The 26,321-nt window shown below is 42.2% G+C and overlaps 1 protein-coding gene across 8 annotated transcripts in view; it reads right to left on the bottom strand.

Moving 5' to 3' along the window:
• SAMD4A (sterile alpha motif domain containing 4A) overlaps window positions 1–26,321 on the bottom strand; it is a 226,913-nt gene that overhangs the window by 80,268 nt on the left and 120,324 nt on the right. For 7 of the 8 annotated variants that reach the window (XM_061428942.1, XM_061428948.1, XM_061428941.1 and 4 more), the window contains one exon: window positions 9,274–9,792. In XM_061428942.1, the coding sequence (XP_061284926.1) occupies window positions 9,274–9,792 (519 nt within the window). Of the gene's footprint in view, window positions 1–9,273; window positions 9,793–20,913; window positions 20,995–26,321 lie in introns of those variants that run through there. The other variant, XM_061428943.1, reaches the window with a different exon arrangement.

Here is a 26,321-nt window from a genome sequence, read left to right as displayed (position 1 = left end):
TGCCATCCAAGCATCTCATCCTCTGTCATCCCCTTCTCCTCCTGCCTTCACTCTTTCCCAGCATCAGGGTCTTTTCCAGTGAGTCAGTTCTTTTCATCAGGTGGCCAAAGTATTGGAGCTTCAGCTTCAGCATCAGTCCTTCCAATGAATATTCAGGACTGATTTCCTTTAGGACAGACTGGTTGGATCTCCTTGCAGTTCAAGGGACTCTCAAGAGTCTTCTCCAATATCACAGTTCAAAAGCATCAATTCTTCAGTGCTCAGCTTTCCTTATAGTCCAAGTCTCACATCCATACATGACTACTAGAAAAACCATAGCTTTGGCAAGACAGACCTTTGTCAGCAAGGTAATGTCTCTGCTTTTTATTATGCTGTCTAGGTTGGTCATAGCTTTTCTTCCAAGGAGCAAGTGTCTTTTAATCTCATGGCTGCAGTCACCATGTGCAGTGATTTTGGAGCCCAAGAAAATAAAGTCTGTCACTGTTTCCTTTGTTTCCCCACCTATTTGCCTACTGAAATGTATTCCCATTTTATAGATGAGGAAAGGAGGTTTAGAGGTCAAGTAATTTGTCCATGTTCACATACCTACTTATTGGTGCAGCTGGAATTTAAAACCAAGTCATCTGACTTCAAAGCCATATTCTTGATTTTGATCAAGGCTGCCTCATCATTTATACTCTAAACTTGAATATCTACAATGCCACTTATAGCCTTATAATTCTCTTTGCACTGTAATGTCTTACTGTGCAAAGGAGAAGGCTAAAGTATAAAATAATCTATTATAGCCTTTCCAGTTCCATATAGGTTTTGCTGGGCCCTTCCAAAAGGATGCATCTCAGGAAGGTTGGCTGTGAAATCAGTTTCTAAAGCAAACCTTGTTCTCTCACTGACTCTAACATTTAATTGTAGCCATGGAATTTGTCTATGGGAATGGTCCAGAATTTTGGCAAAGAATGACTACCTCAGGGCATGTGGGAGTTTTAGCCTTTTTCCAATACACAAAAATTCTTTATAGCATTTCCCAGATTTTGGAAGTCCCCTTCCCCATCTCGATACCCTTCTCTTACTTGACTTACACCAGAGATTTCCCGAGACTGTATTTTACCTAAAAGAATGTAGAGGACCAGGGTGTAGGTAGGGGGATGGCAGGAATGATACCGACAGTGTTTAAACACATACCCCAAATTAATAGTAATTGCTTCTACTGAAATGTATCCTCCTCTGTCACCGTGGAATTCAAGAGTCTCATTTGCTTAATATTAATAATATCAAAGGGGCTTCCCAGGTGGTGCTGGTGGTAAAGAACACACCTCCAATGCAGGAGACATACGAGAGGTGAGTTAGATCCTGGGTTGGGCCCACTTTATTATTCTTGCTGAAGAATCCCATGGACAGAGGAGCCTGGAGGGCTACAGTCCATAGGGTCGCAAAGAGTGGGACACGACTGAAGCGACGAAGCACATAGCACAACTTATCAAAATGTAAAGCAATCATCAATTAATTAAAAATAAATATAATTTTTAAAAAGAGAAGCTACATTCATGATATATCTTTCCTCAGTGTAACCTAAGTTTATCCCCAGAAATCTTAAAGGTGAGAAAAGAAAACAAAAAAAAAGATTAAAAGATTTCTTTTGTCCCATTATTCATGGATTAAGCCTGTAACTCTAACTCTAAACTCTAACTGTAGAGCTTATAACTATAAATCTTGTGAAATAATAGAAATCCCAAGACTATAGGGCTCAAAAAAAAAGAGTCTAAAAGAAGCCAGCTTGTTCATCTCCTTCTTCCCCTCTTCCAGGCTAGTCCAGTTTAAGTCATTTATTCCAGCCAGAATCCATCCTATTTTTGAAGTATGGTGGGGAATTAGAAACACTACTGCCTTCCTCTGTAGCTCATCTAGTGTTTAATAACTCTCACTGTCATTAGAGTCTAAAAAAACCCTCGCGAACAGGGGCTGGATGGCACATCCTCATGACCCAAGGCACGTGTACCAAGGAGGTCTCTGACTTTTCCCAAGCTGTGGGATCTCTGATGCACAATAAAACAAGCAGGCTTCTTGCTTACTACAGTGTTTTTTCTGATTTTTTTCTTTCCTAAGTCCCAGGAAACAAACACTAGGCATGGTGAGGAAAAGCAAGGTCCTGTAAAACCTTTGGACTCTTGGAAACGAGCAAAGGATCAGGCAGTGGCAATATTGGGTCCTCTGAGATATCACTGAGCCATCTTCACAATGTTGTATCAGGAAGGCCAGGGCCATATTTAAAAAAAGGTTCCCCCAAAGGGAAGGAAGCTGAAGCTAAAAATATATCATGCCAGCTGTTATAAATGCTTCTCAAAGGAAGCAAAGCAACTACAGTTACCTCTTTGAAGAGCAAATGAGGGGTTAAGGAAATAATGGAATTTTTCAGTTGCATGCCAGGTTGGCTACATTTTGGGGAGGAAGAAATTTTCCACTGAGAAAGAAAAATCTGTTGTTAAAAAGACAAAATAATTCCATGAAAATTTAAAAAGGAACTCCAGTAACACCAGTGGCTCTGAAGGCTTAGGATGGAGATGACCTACAGCCAGCAAGACAGAAGTGAGATCTCCAAGCCTTGCCCCTCTTTTCAGTTTCCAGGAGGCCACTTGCCAAGACCTCTTCTTATTAGACCTTCCGAAAGCTGAGTGGTCTCCCTCCTCCCTTTGTGTCCTGATGGTTTTTTACAGGCTAGTTGGAATGAGCTTGAAGTAGATGGTGGCTTTGTAAGAAAATGAGAAGAGCAGACAGACAAGGAAGGACTTGAGCCAAATGAGTATTTTTGAAACAGCTGGCCTGGGCTGCCTAAGGGGCTGGTGGAATTGGAGGATTTTTTTTTTTTTTTTTCAGTTGCAGATTCAGGGTTCCCAAAGGAGCCAATTTTCCTTAGATCTACATCACCTCTACTTTTCACCTTGCCTGATGAAGTAGTTTTGTTTTAGGTATTGGCTCTCTGAGGCCCAAGAGCCACCTTTTCATTAAGGGATGGACCCTAGACCCCACAAGAAGGTCGAGAAACAGGATCAAAGCCCAAGAAATATCCAGTATGCCCCAGTAGTTTTTAGTTTCTAACTTTCAATTTTGAAATAATTACAGATCTATAAGAAACTGCAAAAATACTACAGGGAGAGGTCCCCTGTACTCATTCCCCCAGCATCGTCCAAGGTGACACAACTATAGTGTGTTAACGAAACTAGGAAACTGACACAAACAATACTGTTAATGAGACTACAGACCTTACTCAGATCTCAGCAGATTTTGTACACACTATTTTCTTTGGTATGAATTTGTGCATCTTATTACCTGTATAAATTCATATGCCCACCTCCATAATCAAGATCACAATATGTTACTAAAGGTCTATTAGTACTGAGATCAAGTTGGTAACATGTCACAAAGAAAGGAAGAGTAATGATAAATGTCACTGTGAGGATGATGACAGAATGCTAAACGATCAATATTATCACCAAATATTTAGTGAATTTCCAAGAATACTTTCTCCTATATTTTGGAAATTTGATAATTTCATGAACATCTGTGTAGTGAGCCCAGGAATTTATTAAGTCCCTACTGCTGAGCAAATATTTCTGGCAGGGCAGGCAGACAGGCTTCAGCTCTTATTGAATTATAGTGGCTGCCTTGAGGGGCATGTTGAGGAGGATGTGGAGGCCACATCTGGGCTTAGCAGGACACAACCATTATCTAAGAGATGCTCTACCACGAGAGAATGGCAGCTGAATACATGCCAGGAATTTGCCATCTCCAATATTTCTGTGACTTTTTGAGGGTGTTCTAGGTGTGAGGAAAGAGGGATAAAGAGGACAAAAACCCCTGTTTCCAAGGGGTTCATAATCAGGAAGGGGAGGCAAAGATGTCAACCAACAACTGGAGCACAGAATGCTTGCTACATGGGTTAGCGCAAAGTGAGCATACTTGGGGCATATGACTTCGATGGTCTGTGACATTGGTCAAGTTACTCAGCCTCTCTGTGCCTTAGTTTCCTCATCTGTCAAATGGGGATAACAATATTAGCCACATCATGGAGCTACAAAAGTTCAATGAGTTAATATTTATGTAAAGGGTTTTGAAGAGTACCCAGCATGTAGTAAACACTATGCAGTGATTAGTGTTAATTTACTTTTTGTAACCCATGGTACCAAATTTTTTAATATATAGCTTTTACTAGCATAAAAGTCAACTGAGGTTAATAAAAGAAATACTGAGATTCCAAGAATACTTTCTTGTATTCTTCATCTATAGTCTCAAGCTGTACCATGAGACTCTAGATGAAGTAGACAGCTCAGATGGAGCATTCTGGAATAATTTTTGCAACCCAAAGTTTCTGAGTTTTTACCTCAGATGAGGCTAGCAAAGGTTGGCATGTTTTCAAACCCAAATGTAAAGCATGCTAAGAAAAATCAAGTATTATCAACAGTTTGAATGAAAACAGGCTCCTTTCATTTGTAACTGCAGCATAGTTTTTCTCCCAGGTCAAAGTCCACCAGCGAAGAGTAGAAAATGGTTAGAAAGTCAGTCTGGGGCAATGGAGGTGGTTCTGACCTCTACACAGCAGAATTCTGTGGGCTCTTAAGAAAACCTGGATGGTTCTTTTCCTCAAAGATTAACTTTTTCTATAGAAGACTTGAGACAGAAAGAAAACCTAGAAGTGCTAAGCCAGGCTCTGGGCACACTGCATGTGGAGTTGCCTGTGATGGCCAAAACAAAGTTGACTAAGACTTGTGTATAATTCGTGACAGCCAATACCTTGGTCCCACAGACTCATGATGAAGAACCTGCATATTCTTGCTCTCAGTCATCAGACCCCTGAGTAGACTTAAAAAGAGAGCTAGGTACTGACAGCAGATTCTTCCCTCTCGTCTGAAACACCTTGATGCTATCCAAAATGGTGCCTCAGACTCTAAACGGTCCCAACCCATTCCTCTCCTATCTCATGGAGGAAAAGGCCCCGCTCAAACATCCTGTGAGATCTCCTTTAACTTCTGCAGTCACTAAAAGGCACTCTCTCCTCTGTCTAAATGGATAAAAATAGGTTGATTCTTATTAAATTTGGGCATAGTTTTTGCCTCCTAACCTTAGCCTCATCTTAATCCCTTCCTTCAACAACCTGCATGATTTTATTTTTTAATGCATCATTTTCTTCATCTCAATGTGCAAGCACCTTCTCAAAGTCAATAGACATTCAAAATCAAGCTTATAAGCTAGTTTCTTGCCTCTTATCTCACTGGAATCACTAACTCAACTGTATTCATCCCTTAAAGGCCTATCATGTGTGAAGCACTTCCAATTGATCTCTAAGATCTCTCTTTTTTCTCCAGTGGTAGTTATTTTATTCAGTGGTAGTTGGCAAGGTACTTTCTGCCTGTGTCCCCTCTGCCTCTGTTTCCTCTTCTTCCTGGGCACACAGTGAGACTACATCTACCACATTCCCTTGCTATTAAAAGTGGCCATGTGACAGAGTTCTAGCCAATGGGACGTGAGTGAAGCTTATCTGTCCATGAAATCTTCCCAAGAAGACCTCCCCCATCTCTTTCTCCTTCCTGTGGTTTGACAAGCCTGGTCACTTTGGGCTACATGTGGTGAAGATGGCAGAGACATGTGACAGAGAGAGCCTGGGTTAATGAATAACTGCTTAGAAGAATATCACATGTCAATCAGGGACACCTGTTCTGGACTTTACATTAGTCAAAAACAAACTTTTTTGTGGGTTTGTTTCTTTTAGCAGCAAGGACTACCCCAAGAGATCAATGAAGGGTCCCGTCTCCTAAGATCTCTCTCTTAATAAATCCAATGATCACTTCTTGGTTCTCATCTTATTGGACCTATCAGTAGCATGTGAGTCAGTTGACCACTTTTTCCTACTTGAAACCTTTTCTTCATTGCCTTGCCACACACACACACACTTGACTTTTCTCCAACTTCAATGGCTTCTCCTTGATTTGCTGCTTCTTCCCCTTTTCCCCAGCCTTCATGATGATGTGCTCAGGCTCAGTCCTCAGTCTTCTCTATCTGCATCTCTACCATGGTGATCTTATCTCATAGTTTCATAATTTTAAATACCACCCATGTGCTGGTAACTCCCAAAGGTCTATCTTAGGTCGGTCTTCTCTCCCAAACTGCATGCTCATATGTCCACCTGCTTACTGGACATCTCTGATGGTCTAACAGATGTATAAAGTCACCATATAGGACACTGAACTTCCAACATTTTTGTAAGCAAAAAACCCTGGAGTCCTTCTTGAATTCTTCCCCCTGACAACTCATTTATTCTGTCAGGAAATCCTATTGGCTGTACTTTGAAAATACATCTAGACTTTACCACTTCTCTCCCCCTCCTACTGTGGCCATCCTGGTCCAAGTAATCAACAGCTTGCCTGGATTACTGCAATAGTCTCTTAACTAGTCTTTATGTTTCTGTCCTTGCCCTGGTATAATCTATTCTTAACACAGCAGCCAAAACAATCCCCCTTAAAACACGAGCCAGATCACATCGCTCTTTTGCCAAAAACCTTCCGAGGGGGTTGCTTAGAGCAAAAGTCAAAGTCCTTGCAGCAACCCACAATATCCAGCACGATCTGTCCCTACCATGGTTGTCCACCTCACTCACTCATTTTTAGCCAACAACCTTGTTTGCTTTTTCCTAAACAAGCTGGCACAAGCTGGCACTTCTCTATCTTGTGATCTGAACCCTTAAGGCCAAACCATTTTCTATTGCAGTGAAATGGTCATAGCATATTCAAGCCCCCCTAGACCACTCTGCGTGGCCTGGGCTCAGGAAAAGTACAATGCAAACGAGCACAAGAGTCTGGGGAGGGCAGTTAATGCTAGTGCTTTGCTATTCATTGTCTTACCCAGTCCCTCTCATTCATTTAGCAGACACTTACTGAGTGCTTACTGTTGCCAGCCCTGGCCAGGCATTCACATACATAATCTTATTTACCCTCACCACCACCCTCACAGGTAGATATCATGAATATTTCCACTTTGCAAGTGGTGACCTTGCTCAGAGAGGTGAAATAACTTGGCCGAATTGTAGATAGCTAATTGCAGGTCTGAGGTTTGGATGGACCCAGGAAGCAGTGACACCAAAGTCTTTTTTCTGTTTACTTTGTCAAGCTGCCTCCCAGGTGCTCAGGAGATATTTGATAGAAGCACTGAGTGAATGAATGACCCAAAGGACTGCAGTTTGGATAAGCACAATTTAGCTACTATCGACAAAGCAGAGGAGTAAAGCAATGACATTAAGGTTTTGTTAAAGAGATGTTCTTAAAATACAAGTGTTGATATGACCCAAGTGTTTGAATGAAACTTCCTGGAGGAAAGATCTGAGCTCTTATCTTCTTTACTGATGCTCTGAAAAAGGGCTCTAATTCCTTTTGTAATATGTAATCTTTTTCTAATATGTAATCTTCTTAAACCTCCTTTTTCAGCTCAAGTACTATACTAGACTCAAAGGCCTAGGAGACAATGACAAGCATCTAAGCACTTCCTTCCCATCTGCTGGGCTTGGTAGCCACAGTGAAATATAAAAGTGACAATCTGATAACCATCTCAAATGTACTAATCTTATCAAGACCTGACAAAAATGTGTTACATCAGCAGAGATGGAAATGTGATGACCCCAGACTAATTTCAAGATGGATGACATAAAACTCAACCCCTTAAAATACAAAAGACCAAGTTTTGAGAGGGCAGGCAGCCCAGAGCTTGCATCTCTCCTAACTATCAAAGAATTTTGAAACAATTAGTAGATTCTGTCATTAACCCAGAAAACTCGGGCCAAGAAGCTTTGTAGTCTCAGCCTGCATGTGTCTGTTTGAATAGTTCAAGCCATCACTTTCCATCACACAGAGGTTAGTGAAACTGTTTCCTGGATTACTAGTTTGTGAAAAAAAAAAACTGTCACAGAACCTCTTACACAATAAATTAATGATGCAATAATCACCTAATTCCCCAAATATGCAAGTTATCAATATCTAAATGTGAAAACGGAGAAAAGAATTTTAAAACCTCGTATTGTGGCATTATCAAAGCAGTAGCTGAAGTATTTCTTTGATTATTTCACTGAAGTACTGTTTCAATCAATGTAGTGAAAATTCCACACACTTACGTATTTAAGAAAGCCATTTAAAAAGGCCCATTAGCCCCAAGATCCATGTGGAGGCAGAGGCCAAGAAGCTGTCACTGCCAATTCTTCATACTCTCAGATCTTTTCATTGGGAGTTCCTGCCTGTTGACAGGCACACACAGTCTAACTGCGAAAGCTTTTCCCCAAGAAAGTTATCTCGGGCCTGACACTGTCTTCAGAGACACATGCAAACGATCATCAAGGATTCTCTTCAATGGTGGGCCACTCTCCCACGCACATAGAGAGGCGCCAGCAGCATGTATTCCACTTTGCTCAGCCTAAGTGGGGAGCCACAGAGAGCCACCAGACCCAGGCCTGGCCCCATCTGCGGGCAGAGTACTTTGCTTTTGTGTCCAAAGAGCAGAGGGCTGCCCTCTGCTCTCCCCTCTGGCAAAGCCGTTCCTGCCCCACCTCTCCTAAGGGGTTAGCCTGAGCGAGAGAAGGCCACAGCATTCACACCAGGCCACAGACAGAGCAGCATTCTCAGTTAGCAAACCTGCTCCCCCTGGTCAGGAGGAAAAGTGACCCTGACAACCGGGGATTAAGACAAGGAGATGCAAGGGAGGGAACATTCCAGGGTGAAATTTAAAAAAGAAAAAAAAGAAAGAGAAAGAAAGGAAGGGGGGAAAAAAAGAGAAAGAAAGGGAAAAAAAAAGAAGTGGAAAAAGAAAAGAAAATGCACAAAGCCCGTGAGGCTGTCTGGTTAAACATGGGTTAGAATCAGGTATAGAGCATCACACGGGAACTCAATGTCTTGGCAAATCCAAAAACCCCAGGTAAAAGGTGCTGGGGGAAGGCATTTCTGTTTGTGGAAAGCGGAAGTTTCCTTCTTTCACCACTTAATCTCATATTTAATTTTTTCTTTTTTTTAATCTATTTGTAACCCAAATTTAAACCATCAATCATTTTTACCTGCCCAGGATTTTTCTCTTTCAGGAGTTGAAAGAACAACAAACACGGGGTCCAAAGAGCCCTTTCCCGCAGCCAATTCCAATCAGCCCTTCTCTCCCAGGGTTACGGGGTGCCCAGAGCAGACATTCCCAGCGGGACATGCCACACACAGCAAGTCACCAAACCAGACTGCACTAAAGGGCTTCTGGGGGACTTACTTGTACTTGTGCTGGTTCCAATCGTATTGATTGTGGTGGGGACGGATGAAGATGAGTAGAGGGGCACGTGGCCGTTCTCACACCCCAGACTTTTGTCCTGCCAGTTGGAGGCGTTGATGCAAATCCCAGAATCCCGAGAGTTCTGCCACCCATTAAGCTTGTCATCGGAGTTCTGTCTTTGGTGATAGTAGTGCGTCTGCCCATAATCCACAGAGTCCGAGCGGCCTCGGTTCTGGCCGCCAAAGCTGGTCGACGTACGGTCCTCCAAGTGGTTCAGCCACATGGCCAAAGCACTGCGGTCTTCCAATGAAGTGGCCGGATGGATCAAAGCATAGGACAGCAGCTGCCTGCTCTCCTCGATGTGCTGGTTGTGTTCAATGGAGTGTGCCAGGATTTTGGGCAGCAGTTTCATATACTCTACTTTTGCGTCGAGGTTTCCTGGCTTCAGCAAAGGCAGGTGAGTTAACAGGAGGGAAATCACTTTATCCTTGGATTCCTGTTGCCATTGGTTAATGATTCCTGAAAAGGAAAACAGGCAGGGCAAATAAGCAAATACACCACCATGGCACCAAGCACCACACTATGGCACCAAGCAGCACACTGTATAAAGAGAATTCCTGGGGCCTGGAGTCTCAGTCTAGGCACCCTGGCTAAATTTTCTCAAAGCAGCCTCTGCCTCGAGTGGAGATCTGACCTGAGGTTGTCAGGGGGTGCTGACTTCAGTGAAACACTAACACTCTGAAATGTTTGGGTGCTCAATCTAACTCTAATGCAGGTCTCCAAAGAGGCTATGACCATTTTGGTACAAATGAATACAATTTACAGCTATTTTATTTCTTAGGATAGTCTAGGCATACCCTCAGATAGGGAAATAAGGAATAAGAAAATCTCCATGGAAAAATGAGTAGAATTAAGGGTCCATATTGTAGCGTCCTCAAAGGCAAGGCTGCTTTCCCTTCCCTAGACATCCCTGGAAAGTGGATGGAGCCCTGGCAAGTGCATTTGTGTGAAATGGGTAAAATCTCCTAGATGGAGAAATCTATCAGGAAAAAAAGATGCCCCTCATCTGGGTGAAGCCTGCACCTTCCTCATGAGAAGCTGACTCAGAAATCGACTGTGATCTCAAAGCTAGAATCAACAATGGACCCAAGATGGGTCCAGCGGCATCTCTGATCACACATGCTAAGCAAGCTATTTTTCTTTAAGTATAGAAGGTCTGTTTGGTTATTTTTATTATGGTAAAATATACTTTTTAAATATACTTAATATTTACCATTTTAACCATTTTAAGTGTACAATTTTGTGGCATTAAGTACATTTACATTATGGTACAGCCATCACCACTCTCCATCTCCAGATCTTTTTTATCTTTCCAAACTGAAACTCCATATCCATGAACCACTAACTCCTCATTCTCCATACCCACAATCCCTGATGACCATTATTCTACTTTCTGTCTCTATATATTTGACTACTCTACTTATCTCATATAAGTGGAATTGTAAATTGGGTTGGCCAAAAAGTTCATTCAAATATTTCCTAAGATCTTATGGAAAAACCCAAATGAACTTTTTGACCAACCCAACAGTATTTGCCCGTTTATGATAAGAATATTGCACTTAGCATAATCTCTTCAAGGTTCATCCATGAGAATGTTTTCAACACTCTTACAAGGAATTCCTCTTATTCCCGACTACTCAAAACATAAACTTCTTGCCTTTGGGTAAACATGGATTACCTAATGGTAATGTTAGTTAGTAACATGGAGTAACTAAACAGGGGCTTCCCAGGTGGTACCAGTGGTAAGAATCCGCCAGCCAATGCAGAAGATGCAAGAGACATGGGTTAGATCCCTGGGTCAGGAAGATCCCCTGGGGAAGGAAATGGCAAACCACTCCAGGATTCTTGCCTGGAAAAAGTCCCATGGACAGAGAAGCCTGGCGGGCTATAGTCCATGGGGTTGCAAAGAGTCAGACACAAGTGAACACATACACACACACAAACATGGGTTAACAGTACACTTTGCCTTAACTGGCCTTTAAGAAGTAGTTTGTTCTGCAGACTGATAGCTATCCATGGGACCTGGGATGATAGGAAAGAAAGCTCCCTGCCAGAAAAGTCATTCCTAATACCTAAAGACCTGAACTCTGGGCCACTGATGACTGTATAAGGGATAAAGCTTTCACAAAGTATCTGCAAGGTTGAAAAGGCATTTCTGGAATTTAGCAGAAGGGCTTCATAATTCTAGTGAGGCACAAACACATCAGACCAAGCTCAAGAGTCAGTGTTGATCATGAGCTACAAATGCACCAGCTGCGTATGATAAGGCCTCTCAAGAGGAAGGAGTATATTCAAAGAACAATATCAAGGGAGGAAGGCATGGTATGTCATAAAAGAATGTGGGCTTCAGAGTCAGGCACACAAATCCCAGCTCTGCCACTTAATCGGCAATGGAACTTTGGTAAGTTCCTCAACCTCTCTGAGCCTCAGCTCCCTCATCAGTCAAGAGTGCTACCAACAGCACCTGCCCCTCCTTGTGTTACAGGACTAAATGAGGTAATGTAACAAAAAGACCAGTCAAGTACTTGATGATAGAAATAATTCCTTCTATTTGTCTCTGCCTTAGTCAGGCCCACGTTAGAGTCATGTTGGGTGGTTTCCGATACCAAGTTTTAAAAATAATAGAGGCCAGAGATGATCCAAGAAAGGCCATTAACCATTATCAGAGTTGATATAAAGCTACAGTAATCAAGACAGCATGGTACTGGCACAAAAACAGACATATGGATCAATGGAACAGAATAGAGACCTCAGAAAGAAACCCACACACCTATGGTCAATTAATCTTCGACGAAGGAGGCAAGAATATACAATGGAGAAAAGACAGTCTCTTCAGCAAGTGGTGTTGGGAAAGTTGGACAGCTGCATGTAAATCAATGAAGTTAGAACATGCCCTCTTACCACACACAAAAATAAACTCAAAATGGCTTAAAGACTTAAACATAAGGCATGATAACATAAAACTCCTAGAAGAGTATACAGGCTAAACATTCTCTGACATAAATCATCCAGTGTTTTATTAGGTTAGTCCCCCAAGGCAATAGAATAAAAGCAAAAATAGACAAATGGGACCTAATCAAACTTACAAGCTTTTGTACAGCAAAGGAAACCATAAACAAAACAAAAAGACAGCCAACGGACTGGGAGAAGTATTTGCAAATGATGTGACTGACAAGGGATTAATTTCCAAAATACGCAAGCAGCTCATACAACTCAACAACAAAAATACAAACAACCCAATTAAAAATGGCCAGAAGACCTAAATAGACATTTCTTCAAAGAAGACACACAGCAGAACAACGGGCACGTGAAAAGATGCTCAACATCACTAATTATGAGAGAAATGCAAATCAAAACTACAATGAGGTACCACCTCCCCCAGGAGAACTGCCATCATTAAAAAAGTCTACAAACAACAAATGCTGGAGAAGGTATGGAGAAAAGGGAACCTTTCCTATACTATTGATGGGAATGTAAGTTGGAGCAGCCTCTCTGGAAAAGAGTATGGGGATTTCTCAAAAAACTGAAAATAGAGTTGCCATATGACCGAGCAATCCTACTCCTGGGATATATGTTTGTACAAAACTATAATTTAAAAAAAAATTACATGTACCCCTATGCATAGCAGCACTATTCACAAGGGCCAAGACATGGAGACAACCCTAATGTCCATCGAATGATGAATGGATAAAGATGTGGTGCATATATACAATGGAATACTACTCAGCCATAAAAAAGAATGAAATAACGCCATTTGCAGTAACACGGATAGACTTAGAGATGGCGATACTAAGTGAAAGACAAAGCCCATGATATCACTTATACACGGAACCTAAAATACGACACAGTGAACTTACAGACAAACCAGAGACAGACTCGGAGAACAGACTTCACGTTGCCAAGGGTGAGGACGAGAAGGGTGGATTGAGGGTTTGGGATTAGCAGATACAACTTTTATATATGGAATGGATAAACAACAAGATCCTACTGGATAGCGCTATACTCAATATCCTGTGATAACCCATGTGGAAAAGAATGTACATGTAGGTAAATCTGAACCACCTTGTTGTACAGTAGAAATTAACACATTGTAAATCAACTACCCTTCAATAAAATAAAATTTTAAAAAATTATCAGAGTTGGCAGAGGTAGAAAGTGAAAAGGTCAAAGGGCTTATAACTGAATATGAAGAGATGCTTTACTTTTTTCAAGTAGGGATTTCATAAGGAGATAGACAGTCAACTACTTGAAACAGAAGTCTTCAAACAAGCATGAGAGAAAAAGATTGAATGTGGAGAATAAGTGAAGTGCCAGCATGCCAAAGACTCAGAAGAGTCACCAAGGAAGGTTCTACAACTTCCATCTTGGGGGCTTGAAGAATCGAGATAGATGATCCAGCTAAGCAGTCAGATAAAAATATAATGCAAGCCACATGTGTAATTGAAAATTTTTCTAGTATTAAAAGGGGGCTTTCCTGGTGGCTCAATGGTAAAGAATCCTCCTGCCAGTGCAGAAGACGCAGGTTTGATCTCTGGGGCAGGAAGGTCCCCTGGAGAAGGAAATGGCAACTCACTCCAGTATCCTTGCCTGGGAAATGCCATGGACAGAGGAGCCTGGGAGGCTATAGTCTGTGGGGTCACAAAAGAATCAGACATGACTTAGCAACTAAATAACAACAACAACAGCATTAAAAGAATAGTAAAAAGAGGAGGTGAAATTAATTTTAATGATATATTTTATTTAACCATTATACAGTTATATATATCACTATATTATTATTTTAACTTGCAATCAATATAAAATTATTGATGAAACATTTTGCATTCTTTTCTTTGTACTAAGTGTTCAAAATCCTGGGTACATTTCATATTACCAAAGGCAATCTACAGATTCAGTGCAATCTTTATCAAAATACCAATGACATCTTCACAGAACTAGAACAAATAATTTTAAAATTTGTATGGGAACACAAAAGACCCTGAGTAGACAAAACAATCTTGAGAAAGAACAGAGTCAGAGGAATCACACTTCCTGACTTCAGGGTGGGCAGGCGTGCTAAGTCACTTTAGTCGTGTTCGACTCTGTGCAACCTTATGGACTTGTAGCCTAGCTGGCTTCTCTGTCCATGGGATTCTCCAGGCAAGAATACTGAAGTGGGTTGCAATGCCCTTCTCCACCCTAGCTTCAGACTATACTACAAAGATATAGTAATCAAAAAAGTATGGTACCAGCACAAAAATAGACACACAGATCAATGGAACAGGATAGAGTCCAGAGATAAACCCATGCACATATGGTCAATTAATTTACAACAAAGCAAGCAATAATATACAATGGAGAAAAGACACTCTCTTTAATAAGTGGTATTGGAAAAACTGGACAGGTACATGTAAAAAAATGAAATCAGAACATTCTTTAACATCATACACAAAAATAAACCCAAAATGGATTAAAAACCAAAAATGTAAGACCAGAAATGATTAAACTCTTTAGAAGAAAACCTAGGCAGAACACTCTTTGACATAAATCACAGCACTATTTTTTCTGGATCCATCCTATAGCAGAGGAAATAAAAGTGAAAATAAAATACACAGGACCTAATTAAACTTTTGCAGAGCAAAGGAAACCACTGACAAAATGAAAAGACAACCCACTGAATGGGAGAAAATATCTGCAAATGATGTGACCAATAAGGGGTTAATTTCCAACATATATATATGTATATACACAGTTCATGCATCTCAACATCAAAAGAAGTTAAAAAATGGACAGAAGAACTGAATAGACATTGTCCCATAGAAGAAATACAAATGATCAACAAGCACAAGAAAAGATGCTCAATACCACTAATCATTGGGGAAATGTAAAAAAAAACCACTATGAGATATTACCTGTCAGAATGGCTATCATCAAAAAGACTACAAATAACAAAAGTTGGTGAGGGTGTGGAGAAAAGGGAATCCTTGTACACTGTTGGTGGGAATATATACTGGTGCAGTCACTGTGAAAAATAGCATGGAGCTTTCTCAAAAAACTAAAAATAGAACTACTATATGATCCAGAAATTCTACTCTTGGGTATATATTTGGAAAAAAAAAAAAAAAACCAAAACACTAATTGGAAAAGATACATGCACAATGTGCACAGAAGCATTATTTACAGTTTTCAAGGTGTGCAAGCAATCTAACTATTCATCAACAGATAAATGGATAAGGATGTGGTGTATACACAATGGAATACTACTCAGCCATAAAAAAGAATGAACATGGGTGGACTTGGAGGGTATTATCTAAGTGAAATAAGTCAGACAGAGAAAGACGAATACTGTGTGCTATTACTTATATGTGGAATCTTTAACAGGACAAACTAGTGAATATTAGAAAAAGGAAGCAGACTCAGATATGGAGAACAAACTTGTGGTTACCAATGGGGAGAAGGAAGGGGAAGGGGGAGTACAGGGGTAGGAGATTAAACTATTACACACAAACTATTATGTGTAAAATAAGCTACAAGAATATCTTGTACAACACAGGGAATATAGCCAATATTTTATAATAACTGTAAGTGGAGTCTGAACTTTAAGAATTGTGAACCACTCTATTGGACACCTATAACTTACACAATATTGTACATCAACTAATTTTTTTTTTAATCCAAGGTGCACTCTGCCACTGACAGCACATCTCGGCTTGGGTTAGCCACAGCTGAATGCCCAGAGGCCATGTGTGGCTGGTGGCTACTGAACTGGCTAGCATAGGGCTAGAGACATTCAGATGGGGAAGGGGGTGGGAGGGCACAGATGACCTCAGCAGGTCCCTCCAAGGTTCCTGACTCTATATTTAGCAAATTGCCACCTGACACAAGACAAGCCTTGTGCATTCCAGTAAGTATATAGACTTTCTTTTAAAGTTGCTTTAGGAGACGAAGAAATCACCAATTCTAATTTTCTCATCGATACATTTCCAGCAAACACCTGGCATGTTTTACATTATGGATATGCTTAGGATGAAGATAAAGTCTATTCATTAAGCCCAAGGAACTAAAGAGTCACTGGCAAGCAAAAGGGCCTGAGAAGAAGGTGAATCTATGCCTGATGCCAACGTTGATCACATGTAGCCAGTGCATACCCTGGAAAATGGATGTTTAAAAATGAAATTTGGGAACAAGCTTTAATACAAATCCATGAGGCTAAGGGACTCCCTAGCTTTTTGTGAGGTCACTTCCCTGTTTGGGTAGTCCACCCTTCCACAAAAGGTCAGCCTAAAAAAATCAGAAACAAAAACAAAATGGAAATAGGACTCAGAGTACAAACTGAACATCTGATCTCCATGTAAGCCCGCTCTGCCAGGGATTAGCCTGGGATCCAGGGAAGGAATAAGCACAGCAAAAAGGAAAAGAAAACCAAGAGCTGCTGACCCTGGTCCCTTCCAGGCCTGAAATGCTCCTTTCTCTACCTTTGGGACAGGGCTGCTTGGATGCTGTGGGGCTATGGTGTGGCCAAGAAGACAACTATGACTTTTATTTACTGCCTCTGGGAACATGGAAATACGATGGCCTTCTGACGGCCAACTGGATCAAACTGTTTCTGCCACTGCTCCAGCTGCCATGCTGACAGCTAACAGTACTCAATGTTTGCTGTGTGCTAGGCACTCTTCTAAGCTCTGTGCATGCAATTCCTCATTCAATCCTCAGATGAAGCTTATGAGACAGGTCCTATTACAGTCTTACTTTATGGATGGGGACACAGAGGCACAGGGAGGTCAAGTAACCTGCCTCCGGTTCCCCAGTTAGTGAGGAGGCAGAATGAGGTATGCAAATTAGCATAAAGATACATAATGACTATTGTGCTAGAGGAGCTTGGCTGTAAGCTAAATACATTAATATTTACAATATATAACTAATTATATACTATATATATAATTATATACTGCATGTATAATACATATGTAATTATATAACACATTAAAATATAATTATATAGCATGTAATTACATACAAATTGTTTATGCTTGAATTATATTTACAAATATAATAATGCAGGAATATTAAAAGAATACATGCATCAGCAGAAGAGTTGGGTCAGCTATGGAAGAGTAGAAAAAAAGAAGTTACAGAGGACAGTGTACTTTTTGTGGTTTTAAAATACATCCACTATGTCTTTGACAGTCCTCTCCAAAAGGTGGAGCCAATCAACTCCTTCTAGATGCAGGCTGCAGTTAATGAATCACTTCTATCAAATGGAATGTGTTAATAGCGGAAGCAATAGGGTGTGACTTGACGAACTGGGTTATAAGCAGCATTGCAGCTTTTCCCTTGCTCTCTCTTGGGTTACTCATTCTGCGGGGAGCCGGCGGCCATGTTGGGAGGATACTCAAGCAACTCAGTAGGGAGGGAGGTCTGAGGTAAGGAACTAAGTCCTACTACCGACAGCAGGACCAACTTGGAAACTGAATTCCTGGCCCCAGTGAAGCCTTCAGGTGATTATATACCACAGAACATCTTGAAAGACCCTGAGTCATATTCCTGATCCAGACAAACTGTGTGTGATAACACATTTATGGTTGTATTAATATTAAGCTTCTAAGTTGGGGTAAAGATAACCAATACACCTATCCAAGTGCCCCTCTAGGAAAATGGAAGTCTTAGCCCTTTGGCTTTGAGTAGTTCTGTCCTCTGAGTAAAGTCATCCTCATTCTGAGCTAGACTCATGAAGCTCACTGGTTGCCACTAAATGCTCCCCTCACTTACTGTCCCTCATCCTGGTTATCTGCTCACCAAACAGCTTCTTGGCTGTGATAGCACTCCAGGTACCTTCAGGGAGAGGATGAGCTGACCATACAGATGAAGGATTTCTAGATTCTGTGATGATGATGGTTTTTAGGGCCACTTAATAAGAGGTTTCTGATTATGATGTATCTTCCTGTGGAGCCCTTCCTGTGCTGATTATATGGACGGTGAGTACATCTTCTCCCTCTGAGAACATGAGGTCCCTCCTCATGGTGCAGGCTCTAGTTCCCTGCTTTCTAGGTAGTACTGAATCAACCTCTCAGGGGAGTATTCCCAGGGGCTAACAAGAGAGAGAATCTCCACCCTCAAATAGAAGCCAAGCAGGCATGCGGGGACTTGGGACAGGAATGGCAGGTCCTGCCCGGTTGCCCACTGGCTTTCTTTGTAGTATACACACCACTTTCCAGGGAGAAGGGGCCTTTACTGAGATGTGTATTCAAGGGATTCTCCTTATTGAGAAGACCCAGGAATCTTCAAAATGTTCAGTCAATCACTTCCATGATGCAGTTTCTATTATTATTCACGCCAATATCACCCTAGTCAGTCAGACAGTCTAGAAAGCAGAAGTCCAAGAACAAGGTTCAGTCTCTTCTCAACTCTCCTCTATTACTTCCTCTAAATATTTCCTCTATTATTCCTCTGGATAAGGAGCAGAGATAAGAGTTTGCTGGATGTCTTAGGTAAGCAAAAGCTAATGATTTATAATGTATAAACTGGTGACATATGAGTAGTAAAAAAAAAAAAAAATCCTGAAAGAGCTATAATTAAAGACCATGAGGATTAGGAAACTGTCCCAGTGATTCTTGGAGTGACAAAGAATGTGTTTAAATACCAAGTCTGGTATTATTACTACACAATGGTATGTCAATGTTTAAGGGCTCCAGTTGTTAGTAAATTACCCTTAAATTGCTATTTTATTATACCCTTGTTTTCAGTTTAATAACATTTACCATAAAAGGGTTTCTCACAAGTGTATTTAGGCAATTTGCTCATGCGAGAAATGGCTGGAAATTAAATGCACACATTCAAGAACTACAGGTTAAATAAATGTGCTAAAGGCAGAAATACCAGTGGGTTTAAAATGGTCAAATGCTCCCTGGAAGAATTTGTATTACAAACTCAATCCTAGAATATCATGTAATAAGGGCTTCTAAAGGCAGTACATCTCTGCACAGATCAGGGACAGGGCAGCAGGAACACGACACATCATGAATGTGGCAGGGAGGGGAGCTGAGAGGGCACCTAAAAATTTTGGGGGAAAATGGCAAATACCAACATGGCAAAGGATGAGATTCCTGTGTCGGCACTTGCATTTGCCTACTGTCTCTCAAGCGATCCTCTTGAGCTAGAGATGGCTAAAGAAACATCCCCATCATGTGGGGGAGCCCAGCAAAATATGTGGATTAGCCCAGCTGTGATGGGGGACCCAGATAACATGGGGTTCCTGAGCTCCTAGAACTGCAAGTGGTGCTTTGAGCAGACACAAAGGATTGAGAAGATAGAAACCTCATCCTATTTTTAAGGAGGGTAATTGCTGGCTGGTGGGCCCCATGGATCCCTGCCTGTTGGTGGTCAGGCCCTTGTGTACTCTCTCTTAAAACTGAATCTGAACAGCAGCACGTGACCAATAGAGAATGGTGAAGGAATTCTGAGATTAAGTCACAAAAAGCATCGCAGCTTCCACCTCACTTTCTTGGTTCACTTGCTCTGGTGGAAGTGATGGTCATACCAACCTATGAAGACACTCAGGCAGCCCCAAGAGAGGCCTGTAAGGGGAGGAACCCAGGCCTCCTGCTAACAGCCAGCACCAACTTGCCAGCAATGTGAGTGAACCACCTTGGAAGTGAATTCTCCAACTCCAGTCAATATCTGGATTACAACCTTGCAAGAAATCTTAAGCCAGAACTACCCAGCGAGACAATCCCAAATTTCTGACCCTCAGAAAACTGTGAGATAAATGTTGTTTTGTGAAGCCATTAAGTTTGGGGGCAATTTGTCATACAGCGATAGTTAACTAGTAGCTTCATGTTACTTGGTAAAGAAGAATCACTCGAGAATCCTTCTGCCCTTTCTACTAGAAAAGTCAGGGACCTGTGTGGTGGACTCTACATCCCATTATAACCACCAGCAATTTCTCTAAGAACAGGACAATGGTTAGGTGCTAGTCATTCACAGGCACCTGACTGTCCTCAACGGGCAAGAACCAGGTCCCTCTGACCCCAGCAGATACCTACAATGACCCCCCTCTGCTCCCAATCCATCTTGTCAGCTCTTCAATGAGGAGTTTCCATCTGAGTCCTTTTCTCCCAGGTATGGGCATGGCTGGTCATTCCAGGAGGTCTTCTTTGCTCCTGAGCGATCCAGGCCAGCAGTGGATCTCAGCCCAGGTCAAGTTAGGGTTGGAATTCACCTTGGGGCTTCTGACCTCCTTCTGGCAATGACTAGCTCTCCTAGGTCTGAGGCTGTCCCTTCCCTGAGGGCACATAAGACGGGCCAGCTCCCCCAACCACTTGCCTCAGTTCTGACTCTGGCCTGAAGAGTGCAGGTATCTCCCACAGCTGTATCTCCAGCCCAGGTTAAAACGTCTAAAACTGAACTCTTGTTTTTACTCTCACTAGATCTGCACCTTTGGTCTTCTTATCCATCTCAGCACATGGCTTTTCCATCTTCACAGGAGCTTAGGTGGAAACCCTGGAGCATCCTTAACTGCTCTTTTTCACAACTTGTACTTTATCTGTTAGCAAATCCTATGTGCTGGGTCTTCAATATATATATCCAGAATCTATTCTTTACCATGCTTCTGCATTCCACCTCCACACCCCGCAAACAGTCTGTTATCAACATAACAAGCAGGATGATCTTTTTATACAAGAAGATAAGTCATGTCACTTCTCTGATCAAACATTCCAATAGTAGAAGGCAGAAAGTAAAAGCCATATGTGTGGGCGGTGTTCAGTTGCTAAGTCATGCCTGACTCTTTGTGACCTCATGGACTGTAGCTCTCCAGGCTCCTCTGTCTGTGGGATTTTCCAGGCAAAAATACTGGAGTGGGTTGCCATGTCCTTCTCCAGGGGGTCTTCCTGACCCAGGGATCAAAACTGCATCTCCTGAGTCTTCTGCATCGACAGGCGGACTCTTTACCACTGTGCCACCTGGGAAGCCCTGAAAGCCACAGAGAGGCCTACTAGCCCCTCTGTGATCTAGCTTCACTTCCTTCTACAGTCCCACATTCATGTCAGTCCATCCTGGCTCCCTTGCTGTTCTGCACATGGCAGACCTCGCCCTAATCCCCAACCTTTGCACTGGCTGTCTTTCAGCCTGGAATGTTCTTCCCTCAGATCCACATTCACCCTCCCTCAGCTCTGTCTTTGCTCAAATGCTACCTTCTTAGTGAGACTTTCTCTGCCCACATTGTAAAACTGCCCACATGACCCCCTCACCCCACACTTCCTTATCCCCCTGCCCTGCTTTACTATGTTGTTCTCCACAACATTTATCACATGACTTGCTGTGTACCACCCTGCTTCCATCTTTCTCTACTAGAACAAAACCTCACAAGAGTAGTGACTTTCTCCATGTTCCCTTGCATTACCATCTCCTTATTAATCACATTTTAAAATGGCTATATAAAATTGTCTCCAGGCCTTTTGTTTGAGAGTGGTTTCATTAGACTTTGGGGTTTCTTATTCAAAATCTGAGGTACTTCCTAGAAATTTAGAAATTTCCTTTAAAAAAAGGAACAGAAGGTACCGTCACCCCAAAACTGTTGTCACCTCTTTCTTGTTTGATTCTTGAGGAATTCTGATTAATATTAGCTTTAATGTCAAATAAATTAGGAATATGTAAAAACGGAAAATAAAATGATTAGCTCAGTTTTCAAAACCTTTACTCCATCCCCCATTTCAATATTCTACTTAGGATGGAAAATTTCCCCAAGTGCTAGAAAACAAAAGCGTAATGGGTGCTTTTTCTGCTTGTAACTGACACCAATTAAAGTAATCTTCATGATAAAGATTTGTTAGGCTGAGACAGCAGAATTAAACGCATTTAATGCAACTCTTTGGCAAACATCTGTTGAAGAAAGAGACAAAACCAGTGCCAACAGGGTCGTGTTAAGACTGTTGCACGTCCCAGTTTTTTTGGCCATAAGTGATCATGTTAAAATAAAACCTCATAGGAATGGGTCTCCAAAGAGTCATATGTTAATAAATTAGAGATGAAGGAAATGTTACCTTACTCTTGACAAATGCAAGGCAAATCCTTGCAAACCACATTTGGCTAGTGTTTTTTTTTTTTTTTTTTTACTCAAAACCCCTCCGAGGACAGGCTATAAATGTTCCAAAAGCAAGAGGTTTTCCCACTCACTAATCTTCAGTGCCACTCTCGCCCTCCCAGACCACCACTGACAAACCCCACATACCACAAAATGACTCTCCAATCATATTTCAGAATGATAAATTAGCAATCCTCACGCTGACCTTACAGAGGAAGAAAACAGGCTCCGCACTCCTGCACTTAGAGGGAGGCCTTGCTCTATAAGAAGCAATGGAAACAAGAGCCTGAAAAGAAGCACACTGTGGTCCAGGGAGCCACTTGCAACGAGCTTTGTTACCGAAGAACTCCAGGACCCAAATCCTTGGCAATGTCCAGATAAAATCACCAAGGGAGTGTCAGGAGGAATGTAAACAGGCCAAATCACAAAGCAGTAATCTGTGCTTGATCCAGCAGACCCAACTGAACAACAGCCGTCTCACACAATATTCAAACCATTCAATCCTAAAGGAAATTAACCCTGAATATCCATTGGAAGGACTGATGCTGAAGCTGAATCTCCAATACTTTGGCCACATGATGCAAACAGCTGACTCCAAACACTGGGCAAGATTGAGGGCAGGAGGAGAAGCGGGTGACAGAGGATAAAATGGTTGGATGGCATCATCGACTCAGTGGACACGAGTTTGAACAAAACTCCGGAGACAGTGAAGGACAGGGAAGCCTGGCATGCTGCAGGCCAGGGGGTCGCAAAGAGTCAGATACAACTGAGCAGGTGAACAACACCACGAATCTGGCAAGGGCCAGAGTGCACATCTCTGAGCACGTGGAGCCTTACAATGTCTTGAAGTGAGCCTGGACTATCGACTCACTAGGTCCCACACTTTCTAAAATAATGAGGAAGTTGCTTGACAAAATTTCCCATTTTAAGAGATGAGAATCCAAAGTGTGAGAGTGAATGTGAGTGCCCTGGGATGTGTGTAAATGTTATCACCAGGGAACAGCACACACATATGCCAAACATACCCATGATGGAAAAGTTGACAGTAAAATGTATGCACCACTCACTTAGGTAGGAAATCTTAAATATATGTACAAGTTATTCAGCAGAGGATAGAATGGACAAATATGTGAAGGTAAGATATCTAAATCCATGGTCACAAATTAACTGTTAATGTACTTGAAAAGGGGGCCTGGTTAACTGCCTAAGGACAGAGTTGGGTGACCAACCCTAGGACAGAGCCAATCCCACCCTGGAGTCCTCATTACCCACAGCCCTGCAGAGGGAGTTAGAGGCACACCGCCTTTTTGGGATCTCTGGAGCTATTAGCCACCTCCAGGAATTTATGCAAAGGCAAGCAGAAAAGGCAGGTTATTTTCACCTCTTACTTGTGCACTGAATTCACTTTCAGGTTAGTAGGTCTGTTGAGGCAATCAGACAGAATGAGACGTTTTAGATTTTTTGAGGAGAGTTACTTTTAATTTCTGTAGTCCTCTCGGTCAGTGGGGTCTGAAGGAAAAAAGATAGGAAGAACAGTGGTAAAGGATGAAATTCTCTAATCAGAAATGAGAACGGCCGAGGCCATTTCCTCCTTCTGGGCATCTCACTGTGAAATTAAACAGAATCGAAGGCCAGTGGCTGGACTGGAATCAGGAGGACTGACCAGATGAGGACACTCTGCTTTAGGAGACTTTGTGGGGATGTTGCGAGAGGAGTCAAGAGCTCAGAGCCCATAGTTACAATGTCTGTGGACACGGGCCTCTTGATCCTGCTTCCTGAGTCTCAAAACGTACCGTCTAGAATTCTAAACTAAAGGAAGACATGAAAACAGTGAGTGGACTTAGGCCACACTAGTTCAGAGCAGGGAGTGACAGAAGCCGCCTGTTTGCTTTTAATCTGGCTTTACACCACCACCTTTGGAAGTGCATGTATTTATTAATCCACTGGATATTTATCTTTTGTCCCTGTCCGTGTATGTGTCCTGGTTCTATGATCCCACTTTTTCAATGGGGTACAGGGTCAGAGAAAACTTTCTTACCCCATAGAAATATCTGTAATACAAAGAATTTGGAAAAGAGTTAGACTAGAAGGGTAGAGAAATACTTTTAAAATATCTCCATTGATAGAATAGGCAACTCTGTAAGGAGCAGAATCCATTTTCTAATAATAACCCCAGAGAACAGATACATTCATATGTGTGGCTGAGTCCCTTAGACGCTCACCTGAAACTATTACAACATTGTTAACTGGCTCTGCTGCTGCTGCTAAGTCGCTTCAGTCGTGTCCGACTCTGTGTGACCCCATAGACGGCACCCCACCAGGCTCCCCCGTCCCTGGGATTCTCCAGGCAAGAACACTGGAGTGGGTTGCCATTTCCTTCTCCAATGCATGAAAGTGAAAAGTGAAAGTGAAGTCGCTGAGTCTTGTCCGACTCTTAGTGACCCCATGGACTGTGGCCTACCAGGCTCCTCCGTCCATGGGATTTTCCAGGCAAGAGTGCTGGAGTGCGGCTATACCCCAATACAAAATAAAAAGTTTAAAGTTTGAAAAAAAAATAATAAAATAACCCCAGAGCCTCCAGGAGACCTCCAGCCAGCATCAAAAACATGATTTACCAGAAAAACATGAAGAAGAGCTTAATCAATTATGATTATAGCAATGGAGACTTAACCGTTGGCTGTTTAAATCCTAAGAGATTATTATTTATTAAGTATTCTTTGCTGTAGATATGCCCTGTTTAGGTCCAAACTCATTCCCTCCTCCCTGCCATCATCCATGACATGGTTTAGAAAGCAACCTCCTTCCTTGAATCCTATTGATTTACTCTGGCCCTCACTGCTTCTCTCTACCACATTGCCTGGCTCAATGACAAACAATACTCTTTCTCTTCCATTAGCCTGTTGGCTCCTTGAGGCCAGGGCCAGCATCTCCTGCTTACATGTCTATTTGTTTGCCGAGGTCATTGCTGATCACACATGCTTGCTAGACCAAACTGGACAAAGACACCCATGCTTTTCTATCACAGCTAATGACGCAGATCTGTTCCTTCTCGGCTTCGCTGGTCTCTGGTTAGCGTGCTAAGGGTCAACAGCAGAGCTCTCTGGACCAGAGCAGAATGGTGATGGGACACTGAGTCCCAGCAGAAGGGGAGGGCTGGCCTTTCTTCATAAGTGGACGCCATTTTCATATCAGCGCCCTCCCAAGGGTCTATCCACTCTGAGAGCTCTTCTACCCACCCACCTCTACACACACACACACACACACACACACACACACACACACAAGTAGAGAAGCTGAGCAGCCTGGAGACTTGGATCCCTGGACACAGGTTATAAGTACCTAAGATAGGCTCAGTTGTCCTGGGGCTCCTTTCTGAGGTATTCACTTCCAAGAACTCTAAGTAACTTGAGGGAAAGGAAAAGAAAGAAGATAAAGCTGAGTGACTGCAAGCAGATTCCAGCTGTATTGTCTGGGTCTGGATCTCAACCTTCCCTTTAGTTAGCTGTGTGACCTTGGGCACATGGGTACATGTCAGGGCCTCATCCGGAAGATGGGATGCGCCATTGGACTGTAGCGCTGTGTGAATTATTTAATCTGTGTAAAGCACGGAGACCACCGCCTGGCCCATCGTGAATGCTCGCGAATTGTTAGCAACAGTCCCTATTATCTGAGGGATGAGGATGTGGCTCCCTGGGACCCTCCCTTACAGGACGGGGAAGGGAAGAAAGGGAGGTTCTCCAAATGTAGGGAGCTGCACACCTCGGAACTTGTTAGAAATGCAAATTCAGGGCCCCTCCCTAAATCTACTGGAATCAGAAACTGTGTCATTGAAAACCTCTTCAGGTGATTCAGATCCAGGCTTATGTATTGAGACCCACTGGTCAAAAAAGCTAAGGGAAAATCATGGCCTTCATGATGAAGGCACCTC

Source organism: Bos javanicus, chromosome 10 (genome assembly GCF_032452875.1).
Source record: "Bos javanicus breed banteng chromosome 10, ARS-OSU_banteng_1.0, whole genome shotgun sequence".
Classification (NCBI taxonomy): Eukaryota; Metazoa; Chordata; class Mammalia; order Artiodactyla; family Bovidae; genus Bos; species Bos javanicus.
This window is presented reverse-complemented; position numbering and strand designations above follow the sequence as displayed.